The following is a 15000-nucleotide window of genomic DNA, read 5'->3' on the forward strand; positions in this document are numbered from 1 at the left end:
CAGTTAAGTTAAACCAGTAGAGTTAAACCAGTGAAGTTAAACCAGGAAGTTTAAACCAGGGAAGTTGAACCAGGAAGTTAAACCAGTGAAGTTAAACCAGTTAAACCAGGGAAGTTAAACCAGGAAGTTAAACCAGTGAAGTTAAACAGTGAAGTTAAACCAGTGAAGTTAAACCAGTTAAGTTAAACCAGTGGAGTTAAACCAGTTAAACCAGGAAGTTTAAACCAGTGAAGTTGAACCAGGAAGTTAAACCAGTGAAGTTGAACCAGGAAGTTAAACCAGTGAAGTTAAACCAGTTAAACCAGTGAAGTTAAACCAGTGAAGTTAAACAGTGAAGTTAAACAGTGAAGTTAAACCTGTGAAGTTAAACCAGTGAAGTTAAACAGTGAAGTTAAACCAGTTAAACCTGTGAAGTTAAACCAGTGAAGTTAAACAGTGAAGTTAAACCAGTTAAACCTGTGAAGTTAAACCAGTTAAACAGTGAAGTTAAACCAGTGAAGTTAAACAGTGAAGTTAAACCAGTGAAGTTAAACCAGGAAGTTAAACCAGTTAAGTTAAACCAGTGAAGTTAAACCTGTGAAGTTAACCAGTGAAGTTAAACCAGGAAGTTAAACCAGTTGAGTTAAACCAGTAGAGTTAAACCAGTGAAGTTAAACCAGGGAAGTTTAAACCAGTGAAGTTGAACCAGGGAAGTTAAACCAGTGAAGTTAAACCAGTTAAACCAGGAAGTTAAACCAGGAAGTTAAACCAGTGAAGTTAAACAGTGAAGTTAAACCAGTGAAGTTAAACCAGTGAAGTTAAACCAGTGGAGTTAAACCAGTTAAACCAGGGAAGGTTAAACCAGTGAAGTTGAACCAGGGAAGTTAAACCAGTGAAGTTGAACCAGGGAAGTTAAACCAGTGAAGTAAACCAGTTAAACCCAGGAAGTTAAACCAGTGAAGTTAAATCAGTGAAGTTAAAAAGTGGAGTTAAACCAGTGAAGTTAAACCAGTTAAACCAGTGAAGTTAAACCAGTGAAGTTAAACCAGTTCAAATAGTTAATGTGTTGGTCACTTTGAAACTTTGAGACTGAAACGAACTCATTTCTCAAGAACTCTTTCTCTATTAGTTTCACTTCGTAGGAAGCTGTGCTCCAAAGAGACTCAGAGCTTTTAAGCATTTGATTTATATGTCAAAGCAATAATCAGAATCTGCAAAGTAAGTAGCATTTGAAGTTGTCAAATAAATGTAGTGGAGTAAAAATTACAATATTTTATATATAAACCAGCATAAAATGGAAAATACTCCAGTAAAGTATAAGTATCTGAAGTTTGATTCAATCAGAGTAAATGTCCTTGATTATGATAACCTTTGTGGTACTTTTTCCTCCACTACTTTTATTTTACAGCTTTGGTTACTCTGCTGATTCAAGTAATTTTAAAACAAAATATATTGAATAAATCATGATGAATACTAATGCAGATCAAGATAGTTAAAACTGTACCTTTGCAACTTTGAGTATATATTTAACTTTTTACTTTAACTCAAGTAAAATTTTAAATACCTTACTTCTACAGAGTACTTCAACACTTGTATTTCCATTCTTTTCTAGTGAAACTACAGAGTTGTTGTGTTTCACTGAGACTCGTGTTTCGGCCTCAGGTCACATTGAGGCACAGACTTTAGTCTGGGAAGAATTTGGTGGAGGATAAATTTAGTGTCACCAGTTTGGTTTTACTGGAGCTATTTTCAGAATGAGCAAAGGTGCAGGACAAGTTTATTTATACAACATAATTAATACACAAAGGTTATTCAAGTGCATGTCACTTTTCAATATATATTCGCAACATCTTCAAATGTCCAAACCTCAATCAAACATTCGCTCACGCTTCATATATGATGAAGAGAAGAAGAAAAATGTCCCATGTCCGAAATCAGAAAGTGTTTGATATTTTTTTGAATAGTTTTGCTTCAAATGATGAATCAGTTGTTATGTATTAACATCAGGTATTAAATTCAGTTCCATGTGGTAACACAAAGTCTTACATTTAACTTGAACTGGGATGAAATCAGATAAAGTGATGGGAAACCTTCAGGAATTCATTTGAATTTAATTGAACAAAAATGCAGGTTCAAGTACAGAACTTAGTTCCATTATACGCTTGTAACTGTTCATTGTAACGTATATTTGTTGGAATCAGTCGATCCATAAATATTGATTTCAGGTCTTAGCTGTCGTCTGATGGGCTCATGAGAACATCGGAGAGAGAAGAGTCAGTTCCCGAAGCATCATGGCCGCTGTTGAGGAGCAGCCTGAGAAGTAAGAGCTCAACGCTAAACCAAACTGCTGGTGATCATATTGAATTGTGGGTAATGTAGGTGTTGGCTGTTGACCAGAAAGAAAGTGTGGAATTAAAGAGACGATATCTGCTTCTGCTGCGTCTACATTTGTGTGACAAGTTCTCTAACATCCCTCGAACGTGCCACACCTGTGTGTTGTCCAGACACTGCTGGGTGTGTTTTGCCACAGAGCGGGACGACCACAGTGCGGAGTGGGTGAGTCCCTGCAGGTGTAAAGGCTGCACCAAATGGATCCATCAGTCGTGTCTGCAGCGCTGGCTGCGACGAAGCAAAAAGGCAACAGTGGAGGAGTGGTGAGCTGTCCGCAGTGTGGCACCGAATACCACGTCGTCTTCCCAAGATGGGTGAGTGACGGCTCTACAACACAGAATGATCATCTTTAACAACCTCGCAACAATATTTGATCTCATCTTTTGAAAATAGTAATTTCCTAAAACTGCTGCTCACTTTAGTTTTTACTCAAACAACTACTTCAATCCACATTGGTGTTGTAGTGAGTGAGTGGCAGCAGGCCCATGTAACTGGGATCACTGTTTATCACAGGGCATCTCTGTGGAACGTGAACACAACGTGGTGATAACTCCACTGTGTGGTTTCCTCTCTGTCCTCAGGCCCCTTAGTGTATTTCCTGCAGCAGGTGGACAGAGCTCTGTCCCGAGTCAGTCCCTTCGCAGCTGTCGGGGTGGTTGTCGGGACGGTGTACTGGTCAGCCGTCACATACGGAGCTGTGACCGTCATGCAGGTGCACGGAGCTGACACGACTCGCACAGACACAATATGAAACCACAGAGCGTCACAGTGTGTACGAGCTTCACCTCTTTGTGTTGTCACGCGCAGGTTGTGGGTCACAAGAAGGGGCTGTATGTGATGGAGCGAGCTGACCCGCTCTTCCTGTTGATGGGTCTGCCCACCATCCCTGTGGTGTTGGTCCTGGGAAAGATGATCCGCTGGGAGGATTATTTAGTTCGGCTGTGGCACAAACGCAACCTGCCTCCAGGTAAACAGACACAGACGCACATCCTGAATCACATGAAGGACCCTGCAGTTCACTTTCAGACTCAACAAGACAAATGTTGGAGGATAAATATGCAGAGATAAGAAGTAATTGGTGATGAAGTCATGTTTCATGACTGATGAACTGATCTGTGAGTAATTTGAGGTGTTCACAAATACATACATATTGTTAAAAACATGCAGTGGTATTAATTACTCTACTATTAATAACGATGATTATACCAATACAAATAATTTCCATGTAAACTGTTGTTTGTATTTGTCTAGAAGAAAACTGAAGATTATTTAAATTTCAGTTCTCAAAATAGAACCCTGATTTTGATTACAATAAATATAAAACAGTGATTGGATAATATCATGTATGCGATGTAGTTTATGACCAAATTAAAAACTGATTCCTAACTGTTTTACACCAGGTAGCTACCGTTATCTGCCTCGTGTCCCTGCCGAGGGACCCGGGGCAGGAGACCATCTCTCCGTGTCCAGGACTCTGTGCGGAGCGCTCATCTTTCCCTCCATCGCCAGTCTGGTCGGGAGGATTCTGTTTCGACGGGTGACATCGAATCTGCAGCGCACGATGCTGGTGAAGACAGGGAGACGGTCGGGGGTGTTGGGACATTGTGCTGCATTTTCACTGGCCCCATCTTTATTCACAGTCTATATGTGAAGAACTCAGATCTGTCCACACGTGACTGTATCACCAGAGCAATTAGTTCTTTTGTTGATTTGACACCCTTCTGTTCTCTTTCCCACAGGGGGGCCTGGTGTTCGTGCTGATCAAAGGAGTGTTGAAGGTGTATTTCAAACAGCAGCAGTACATCGTCCAGGCCAACAGAAACATCCTCAACTACCCTGAGAGAAACGGGAATGGACAGAACGAAGGTGGCGAGGAGGACACAGAGGACACAGAGGAGAGTGGAAACGAGTAGCGGGAGCTGGAGTCGATGTCAGAGATGATTTTATAAAAAAAACAAATGTATTTTTATTGTGAAACAAAAAGCAGAACTCAGGAGACTGGTTTTTTCGCACCAGTGGCCGTTGGCGTCTCATAATTCACGGACACCAGTATAAAGTCTGACATTTTCCAATTCTAAAAGCAGTTTATGGCTCATTTAAAAAAGTTAAGAAATTCCCCCCTCACTTTTTCAAAATATTTGAATCTTAGTTTGGCTCTAAAAGTCCTGAATGTCAAAAAATGTTGTCGGTCCTGTTTGCAAACAATCAATTTACCCTCAGTGCCTATTATGATGCTAACTGGCTTAAATAGCTGAATCAGGTCTGCCTGAGAGAAAAAGCTCTTTTTGAAATCATACAGTTCCGAGCTGCTGAATCCTTGGTGTTGGTAGAATGAAGGTTTGGGTGTTTGGGATACAGTCGAAGCGTTTCAGAGTTTTATGCACAGATTAATAAGGGTGTGGTTATTTATTGGTCTCATGTTGCTCTTCCTCCTGATGCTCAGTTAAAGCAGAGTTCAGACCAGATGTTGACACAGGAGAATTAAAACACTGATTAAATAATATTAATATGTAATACTTTTTGACTCCTGCGGTTAAGGTAAAGAAAGCAGCTCCTGGAGCAGAAGGTTGAGAAAGTATTGATCTTCTTTGCTTTTGCCAAATGAAAATTAATTCAAAGATTAATGCAGTGTCCTTGCAGGAGTGTGTTCAACTGAGCTCTTATTTTATGTCTTGGAGAATAATTTGTCTAATAAATATCTCTGGAAAACCAACCGTCAACCTCTCATTCTGCGTTGATAGATGATATTTGATTTAACATATATTTATGACTTGCATCACACCTGCAGCAAACAAAGGACACACACGTTTGACATCACATTATATTCTTATTTAGGTTGGATATCATTTGAATTATTTTTAACCTGGTAATTTTCACACACTGAATATGAGTAAGTAGTAAGTTTATAACATCAGATTATACCAAGTGTTTTAATATTTAAAAAATAAAGTTTACCTGAAGAGAAAAATAAACATTTTGATTTATTTCCCGATCTTAGGACGATGTGGTTGTCCCGCCCCTTCACCTTACCGATTGGCTGTTGTAAACAATACACGCAGCTGATTGGCTTATTTTGCTGCACTGGGCGTGTGAGCCGCAGCGTCTTTATCCCTCCTCTCCCTCTGATTGGGTGACACTCAGCCAAGCAGACTGGTGATTGGTTACGTGTAGGAAAGCAGCCAATCAGAGGCAGGGCGCTGCTTCCTGTGGTGGCAGAGTGATGTTTTGATGAGTCTCCGGTAGAAGAGCCGTTACCGTCCCGGGACCATGAGGAGAGTCACTCTGTTCGTTAACGGGAGCTCCGCTGACGGGAAGGTGAGAACACGCATGGCGTCAGTAGCAACATGGCGGCGGAGCGGCGACTGAAGCTGTTTCCGGTCACAGGTGGTTCCGGTGTTCGGTTCCCTGGAGGACCTTCTGGCCGCGGCCAGCGCCAAGCTGCGGGTTCGAGCTTCCGGTGTTTATAACGGCAGCGGCGGCCTCATCGATGACGTCACTCTGATCAGGTACAGTCAGGAGTGCAACTGGAGCAGCGCGTGAGCGACCTGTTCAATTCACTTACTGTGCGTGTGCGTGTGTGTGTGTGTGTGTGCACGTGTGTGTGTGCTCCTCAGAGATGATGACGTGTTGTACATATCAGAGGCAGATTCATCTGAAGGTAAGAAGACTTCACAGTAACAGAACTGAAACCAAGTACAGGATTATACTTCCTGTTTTAAAGTGTGGGCGTGTTGTCAGGGGGTAGTCTTTCTGTTTGAATGGAGAAAATGAATGAGGCTTCATTTGGTTGCCATGGTAACATCATGATGGCATAACTAGCAGCATCAGCACCTTCAGGTGCAGTACTCTACAGTACTCTACAGTACTACAGTACTCTACAGTACATCAGTACTCCACAGTACTACAGTACATCAGTACTCCACAGTACTACAGTACATCAGTACTACAGTACTCTACAGTACATCAGTACTTCAGTACAGTTAAATGTCTCAGAATCAAAATATTCCATGGCGTCAGTTTTCTGTCCGTCTCCTTCACTGTTGTTACGTGTGTGTGTGTGTGTGTGTGTGTGTGTGTGTGTGTGTGTAGATCCTCAGGATGAACGTTCTGATTGGCTCACGCTGAATGTGGGCGGACGCTGCTTCACCACCACCAGGTAGAGTAATAACGTGACCAATCACCACAGTGTCCAACACTCATGTCCACAAGCACCTCATGCAGGGGAAAGTGACCCTCTGCTTTGAACCCCTCCCCTACACACATCTGCACACAGCTGGACATCACTGAAACATGGCCGTGTTTGTGTGTTTCCACAGGAGCACACTGGTCAGGAAAGAGCCTGAGAGCATGTTGGCTCACATGTTCAGAGAGAAAGGTGACGACACTACACAACGTTCATCTCTTCATCTGAACAGAGATGGTCCTTTGTTTAACTTCCTGTCCGTCCTGAATTCAGACGGGTGGGGAACAAGCAGGACTCTCAGGGGGTGCCTGATCGATCGCAGCCCAGACTACTTTGAACCCATCCTGAATTACCTGAGACATGGACAGCTCATCATCAACGACGGGATCAACCCACTGGGTACAGCAGCACCACACACTCACACACTCACACACACACACTCACACACACTCACACACACACACACACACGTTCCCACCTCCTGGACCACTGATCCGTGTTGTTGTCACTGCAGGCGTCCTGGAAGAGGCTCGTTTCTTTGGTATTGAGCCGCTCGCCGAGCAGCTGGAGACTCTCATCAAGGTGCGTGAGCGTGAACACAGAACATTTCACTGACGGTCATGAATGTTCAGTGTCATCGGTTTGACTCCGGTGTGTTTTCAGTCCTTGCAGCCGCCTGACGACCACTCACCTCTGACCCGCAAAGAGTTTATTAGATTCCTGTTGGGCCGACCACCAAGTCAGAGCTGCGGTGTCAGGTACATCAACACAAACACACACAGACAGAGAGAACCTGCATGTTTTAAATATTTGGACACGTGACACCGACTTCAGCTCAGATTCTCAGTGTGTCCGTTTTCCACAGGGTCTGAACTTTAACGGTGCAGATCTGTCTCGACTGGATCTGCGCTACATCAACTTCAAGATGGCCAACCTGAGAGGAGCCAACCTGACGCACGCCAACCTGAGCGGGGCCAACCTGGAGCGAGCGGACCTGTCCATGGCGTGTCTCGGCGTGAGCCACGTTTGAGTCCTCGTCACTTGACGTTTTTCAGGATATCAGATATGACACAGTTTAAATCAGGAAGCGTAAACACTGACCCAGAATCAGTCTGATGTGTCACATCTGGTGTGTCTGTGTGTGTGTCTGCGTGTGTGTCTGTGTGTGTGTGTGTGTGTCTGTGTGTGTGTGTGTGTGTGTGTGTGTCTGTGTGTGTGTGTGTGTGCGTGTGTGTTACAGGGAGCTAACCTGCAGGGAGTGAAGATGCTCTGCACCAACGCTGAGGGAGCGTCACTGAGAAGTTGTAACTTTGAGGATCCAGCTGGAATCAAAGCTAATCTGGAAGGTGAAACACGAACACACACATTCTCAACATGAAGCCAACGGAGTTAGTTTGAGATCAAAGTGAACGTGTGTGTGTGTTTACGTGTTCAGGAGCAAACCTGAAGGGTGTGGACATGGAGGGAAGTCAGATGACGGGGATCAACCTGAGAGTCGCTACACTGAAAAACGCCAAACTGAAGAACTGCAACCTGAGAGGAGCGACACTGGCCGGGACGGACCTGGAGGTGAACACACAGACACACACACACATACACAGACACAGACATGCACACTCACACGCACGCACGCAGAGACACACACACACATACACACACACACACATCTCTAAATCTAAACTCACCTGACCACATGTGCTAAAGGGTCAAATACAAGTGTCTAAAACGATAATGGATCTTTCTCTCCAGAACTGTGACTTGTCAGGATGTGATCTTCAGGAGGCGAACCTCAGAGGCTCCAACGTGAAGGGAGCCATCTTTGAGGAGATGCTCACGCCGCTGCACATGTCTCAGAGCGTCCGCTGAAGCCCCGCCCCCTTCCACAGTCCGAGGGAACGCTTCACATCCCAACACACGCCCCCACGGCCATGGAGCCATTTTAACTAGTGAATGTTTCATGGTCCACAAGTAAAGACACGTTGTTCATAAACTATTTAATATTCTACTCAGGCTGCAAGTAACTGTATTTTATCTGTTAATCGTCTGCAAGTAAACAATTTGTTGTTCATTAGAAAATGTCCAAAAACATTGTGAAAAGTAAAAACTTTCCCAAATCGAGATGACAACTCAAAACAATCCATGAACCGTGTGAATCACAAATCCCCCACCCTTGTCATGACAACCAGTAAAACTTTGTATTTTGCTCTGAACCAAACAAACAAGTATTATCATCAATTCAACAGCTTAGATTTATCTTTAATTGATTTCTTTATTGAGCAGCAGTTTTGTTACATGGAGCTTTTGAATGTAGTTTCTAAAGTAAATGTGTTTTCACACATTTCTGATAAATCATCAGCCTTGAAAACACTTTAAAGTTGGTTTATATAACTCAGTTGTGTGATTGCTCCAGTGTCAGCAGCACTGATGAAGTGATTTGTTACAAAGGAAGAACGTGTCTCATTGGTCCTCTGCTTTCCTCACTTGCCTTCTTCTTCGTTGCCTCGCCTCCGTGCTCTCTCCACAAAACCTACTTTTATTTTGGTTCCTTCATTCTGATTTGTTTTTGGTCTAAATGGTTCAAAGTTCAGGTTGTGAACTGGATCAGAACTGGTTCCATGTTTGAAAACAGATGTGAACCAGGCTCATTGAGACCAAGAAATGAATCTTATACAAAATGTTCTGTAGCTGCAGCTTCATCATTTGACCTCTGGCAGTTAATAACAGATGAAGCACGTTTGTCTTCATCATTTTGTGATGAAATGAAATTTAAAAAGCCTTGTACACTTCATTACATAAACATTTATATATATATATAGTATATCAAACTCTGAAGAGTTGTACGTATTTGTGACTGAGCTAAAACATTTCATTCCATTAAACTGCTGTTGTAGTTCTGAACTGTGCCAACAGAAACATGTATATTTTATTATGTGCAGACCTACTGATGTTTGTATAATGTTTTATACGTTATTTTGCACGTTTGATGTAAACTGGTGTGAAGTGTGAAAGCACAGAGGTGCTGACCATTCTCTGGTTGTTTCATCAGCAGGATCATTAATAAATGTTTTTCTTACAACTTCTCTCTTCTTCTTCTTCTTCTCTGTGAATCATCTGTAAAGGTCAACTAGAACAATACCAGATTGATTTCTGTTTGGTCTCTTAATGGTTTAGAATAAATATAAAGGAAGGTGAGTTTTTCTCATCATATTGATTTTATTTTGTTCTAATGGATCATTTGGTTTTTATCTCTACATACCAGCTGTTAGATCTTGTACCCTGACCGCCCAGCAGAGGGCAGTGTTGTCTGTGTCTTTATAGGAGACATTTGCTCCACAGGTGATTTGTTAAAGTCTAAATTTCTCAGCAGAACTTTGTGTCCCAGTCCAAACCTCCGGATCCGGCCTCTAACCGACACCAGCCCCTCGGGTTGTTCCTGTCTCTGCGTGAGACGTTTACATCTGTGGTCGCTTCACGTGCACATGTTCTGTTCTGGGTGTAAACACACGTCCAGAAAAACACTCAACTGGAAATCAACATCTACAGCTGATGGATTTGTGTTTCCTCTGATTGGCTGTAAATGTTGACTTTCATCCAACCACAGCGGGGGAGTGGTGATGAGGAAATGAGGCTGTGGGCAGAGGGGCCTGATTGGTTGTTTGTGGTACAGAGATGACATCAGTTGGTCCAATCATAGTTCAATACACATCTGTAAACCACAGTCAGCTACAAAGTCCCTAAAGCTGCAGGGACGAGGCCTGGCCTCTTGGGGGCAGTACAACAAAATGAAAACAACATCACATGATAAAGTTGTTTACTCACAGAGAGATTATGCTATAGCTACATAGCTAACGCTAACATCGACAGCTTCTAGTTCTATCACTTCTTAGCTAATATTGACGTTAGCATGTCAACTCTGAAACATACGTGTCGTGGAAAAGGCCGGAGTGTTATCAACACGTGTCTACGTCTTGTAGACTGTAAATAAAGATGGACGCCATCACAGCTCCTTACAGTGACACCAAATCATCTCCATCGCCCCCTGGTGTCTGGCTGCAGCATAGCTCATAAACCCCCCTCCTCCATGTTAGCAGGTGGGACATGGACCAAACTAAGACCAAAGTCTTGTAAAGATGTTTCTGTCATTTCAGCTCGTTCTTCTCTCTCTGAGGTTTGTTCAAGTTTCTGATCAGTTTGGTTTGAATCAGTTATTTGAGGATATAAAACACACGTCTTGATTGACAGCTGACACTGACTCCCAATTGGTTCACGCCATGACCGCTGCTGCACAGACTCTGACTGCAAATGACTGAGATATTTTAGCCTAATTGCTGGAGACGTCTTTGTGCAGAGTAGAAAACAAAGAGCTGAGGGAAGCTGCAGAGTCGCTGCTGGTTCTCTTTTTAGTTCACTTATAAATGTGTAAATAACAATACTTTTGCAGCTTTAAGGAAAATGATGGATGTGAAACTTTGGATCCGTGCGATGTCATGGTTTTTCCCCAGTATCAGCTGAGCGGTGACATGGAGAGAGCTGCCAAACCCAACACGCCCCCACGCTCCTCCGTGTGTTTTCAGCTTTAAACTCAGGCAGGAAAACACAGTTGCTTCATGTCGGCCTGGAGTCGTGAGGAGGAGTGAACTGAACGACTCGGCCTGGAGGTGTTCGTGATGAAGTGGCTGCTCTGTGCACACCTCCGGCCTGACTGCTCACTGTGGCTGCACCGGGATGTTTGCACTGCCGGGGACACAGGGGCGTTCTATAGGAAGGGTCCAACCAGACAAATACACAACCTGCTGAAACTATACACAACTAGATGTTTGTGTAGGCAGAAGCTAGCGATGAAGGTGATGAATGATGATGTGAGTTAGTTGGACCAGGTCTGTGCCAGTCTGGTCACATGGTCCCACTGACTGATGAGCCTCCTGTTTCAAAGGCTTGATAAGCTGCTGTAGTTCATTTTCAATTAAATCAATTCAATGGTTCATGAATCGTTGACTTGTGCTTTTTACAACAATCATAAAACGTCAAAAAGAAAAACTTTTGGGATCCATTGCGACGCTTGTTTTTTTTAGCTCTTTAATTGCATAAGCAGCTCTGTTTCTTCTTCTTCTAGAAAATAGCTGCAGGACGTTTGGACCAACATCAGTTTAACATTTATAGATAAGTCTCAGAACAAGTGGTCCTAGTACTGGTCCTTGTGGAACGCCATATTTAAACGGGATGTGTTTCCAGTGTTTCTTCCCTCTAGTGTGTTATTTCCATAGACTAATTGTCCTCCATGTTAGTCGTGAGGTGATTACAACAGATCAGTGGCAGCATCAGTTTACAGCAGCACAGGAAACTAATCAAGTCAATATCGTTGGGATCATGGGGGACGTATGTCTGTGGTTACTTTGGGGGACGAGGGCTGAAAAGTTTGGAAACTCCTGCTTTAGATTAAAGTTCTCTAGCTCAGCTCCTTTTCTAAAAACATCACATTACTCATCCTCAAAGGAAAATATGTCCACATCCTTGTATTAGAGGAGGAATTCATCATCCCTCCCACTCTGAGCTCTAAAAACAAACTGACTCTGACTTATTAAAGCCTAATGTCCGCTGAGCCGACTCCAGCCTGTGTCTCTGTGCCCACTCAGGTCTGAGCTCATGATCACATGAGTCATCAGGGACATGGAACCAGAACATGTGTCAGAGAGTGACATCATCACATCTGTCTGATCCACAACCAGCTGCTGAATATTCCTGGGACTCAGCTGCTGTTCATAAAGTCAAACTCTGTCAGTGTCAACTAGAGGCTGCAGCTGTTTTGAATGTGCATTAGTTGCATGATGGGAAATGTAGGATGTTAGGACAGTCTGATTGCTGCTCTGGTTTTCAAGGTTAAATCACAGACTCTAACAACAGTTCTCATGGGGCAGTATTTATTTTCTCCTCCTGCATGAATCAGTCTGTATCTGTAAGGATCTGACACCAGCATTTATCCAGCAGTGTAAATCCACTCAGGCTGTCTGTGCTCCGCTCGCTGTGAATAACGGCTCCGGCCTGGTTCCTGTTTCCTGCAGCCGACGACCTTGGTTCTGCTGCGAAGACTCGAGAAATTAAACCTTAATAACAGATGGAGCTTCGTTTTTATGGCTGATGTTCTTCATGTGGGTGGACGGTGTGTACTTGTACAAATATCTTTGTGAGGAACGTTTTCAGCCTTCAATCTGCAGACTGAGGACATTTAGGCCGTCCTCACTTGCTGACCCTTTAATGGGCTGTTTGAGGGTCAGGTTAGAGTGAGGGGCCAATGAATGTCCTCAGTAAGATAGAAGTACAACTGGTGTGTGTGTGTGTGTGTGTGTGTGTGTGTGTGTGTGTGTGTGTGTGTGTGTGTGTGCGTGTGTGTGTGTGTGTGAGAGGGATGTGGCTTTCTGAGCTCAATGAGGAACATTTTCTTCAGGCCAAATAAAGCTGCCCATGTAAACTGCACATTCCAGAGTTTGTGGTGTGTCTGTCTCAAACTCTCTCTTTTATGGAGGGAGGAGGCTGTGTGTGTGTGTGTGTGTGTGTGTGTGTGTGTGTGTGTGTGTGTGTGTGTGTGTGTGTGTGTGTGTGTGTGTGTGTGTGTGTGTGTGTTTTCTTCAACTTTTGAAAGATCTCCATATCACTGACACTGACTTTCACACACTTTCTGCTTACTGAAGCAAAAACTAAAACATTTGTGATTGTTATTTCAGATCTGATCAGATCTGAAGACTTTCTTTGTGTGTTTAAAGTTATTTTCAGGACCATGAGACACAATATGTATAAAATACAATGAATGTACTTAAGGAAGAGAAATATAAGAAACCACAAATGCAAAACTTCTTGTTTGAAAATAAAGATTTTTCAGCATTTCAAACCATCACTGAGTGAAAATATCGATTATTTTTCAGCCTCTTTACAAAATCATTTCTAAATAACATTTAACAGCAAAAAGATTCGTCTCCTCATAAGGAGGTGACAGGACCTGATCTCCAGGAGGAGGTGACAGGACCTGATCTCCAGGAGGAGGTGACAGGACCTGATCTCCAGGAGGAGGTGACAGGACCTGATCTCCAGGAGGAGGTGACAGGATGACACACAGCTATCAATGCTGGGTTTAAAGTAAAAATCACTTCAATAAATGTTTAACGAGGTAGAAACTGGTTTTAATGTGTTTAAAAGAGCTGAAAGGTGCAAACAGGGAAAAGGTCTTTTCACCGGCGGTCGTCAGGGAGACGATGGAAACGTTTAGACACAGCTCTCGTATCTGTGTCCCAGCCAGACTCCACCAGAACCTGCAGCTCCACAACAAGCTCCCACAAGGACGTGCTCATCCTGACCTCTAGACCACATGCACACACACACACACACACACACGCACACACACACACACACACACACACGCACACACACACACACACACACACGTACACGCACACACGCACACACACACACACACACACGCACTAACATGCACACACATGTTTATGACTGAATCACAGACGTATGAGCAGTAAGAGACCACACAGGGTGTTATCACACTGAAGGGTTTAAAACTCGATTCGAGGCAGGTCTGTAAATACATCACTCACACCCCACACATCCCCCCACACACACACACACACCACACATCACTCACACACATCACACACACCCCACACATCCCCCACACACACACACACACACACACACCACACATCACTCACACACACACACACACACACACACACACACACACACACACCCACACACACACACACACACCACACATCACTCACACACACACCCCACACACACACACACACGTGCAGCAGGACGCAGAGTTATCTTACTGATCATGAACTCTGTGATTAGAGAGTAGATCTGAAGGGTTCAACTTCTCACTGAAATTACACAGTTTGAGGTTGTGTGTGTGTGTGTGTGTGTGTGTGTGTGTGTGTGTGTGTGTGTGTGTGTGTGTGTGTGTGTGTGTGTGTGTGTGTGTGTGTGTGAGACGCCGCTCGGTCTTCATGGTCACTTGATTTGCATCAACACATTTGTATGTATGTTGACAGCAAAGGATTCTGGGTATGATTTGTCATTTCACCCTCACGTCCACGTCAGGAAACAGCAGCCAGCGTCAAGAGGGTCGCCCACTAGCCAGGAGGTTGGTGGTTCGATGCCTTGCTCCTCCAGTCTGCATTCAGTGTCAGTGCTCCTGTGCATACTCTCTCTCTCTCTCTGTCTCTCTCTCTCTCTCTCTCTCTCTCTCTCTCTCTCTCTCTCTCTGTCTCTCTCTCTCTCTCTGTCTCTCTCTCTCTCTCCCTCTCTCTCTCTCTCTCTCTCTCTCTCTGTCTCTCTCTCTCTCCCTCTCTCTCTGTCTCTCTCTCTGTCTCTCTCTCTGTCTCTCTGTCTGCTCTCTCTCTCTCCCTCTCTCTCTCTCTCTGCCTCCCTCTCTCTCT

General features: G+C 43.8%; 1 protein-coding gene and 1 pseudogene across 1 annotated transcript; both read left to right on the plus strand.

Annotated features, from left to right (window-relative positions):
• The first annotated feature begins 2665 nt into the window (after nucleotides 1-2665).
• On the plus strand, nucleotides 2666-5083 carry LOC124855069 (E3 ubiquitin-protein ligase MARCHF5-like). Its single transcript, XM_047344566.1, has 5 exons — nucleotides 2666-2684; nucleotides 2952-3082; nucleotides 3178-3337; nucleotides 3771-3937; nucleotides 4110-5083. The coding sequence occupies exons 1-5, from the start codon at nucleotides 2681-2683 to the stop codon at nucleotides 4281-4283; spliced, it is 636 nt and encodes a 211-aa protein (XP_047200522.1). The 5' UTR covers nucleotides 2666-2680; the 3' UTR covers nucleotides 4284-5083.
• A 298-nt stretch (nucleotides 5084-5381) lies between these two features.
• On the plus strand, nucleotides 5382-8623 carry LOC124855056 (annotated as a pseudogene).
• Nucleotides 8624-15000: the final 6377 nt, after the last annotated feature.

This window comes from Hippoglossus stenolepis, chromosome 18 (genome assembly GCF_022539355.2).
Source record: "Hippoglossus stenolepis isolate QCI-W04-F060 chromosome 18, HSTE1.2, whole genome shotgun sequence".
In the NCBI taxonomy this organism is placed as follows: Eukaryota; Metazoa; Chordata; class Actinopteri; order Pleuronectiformes; family Pleuronectidae; genus Hippoglossus; species Hippoglossus stenolepis.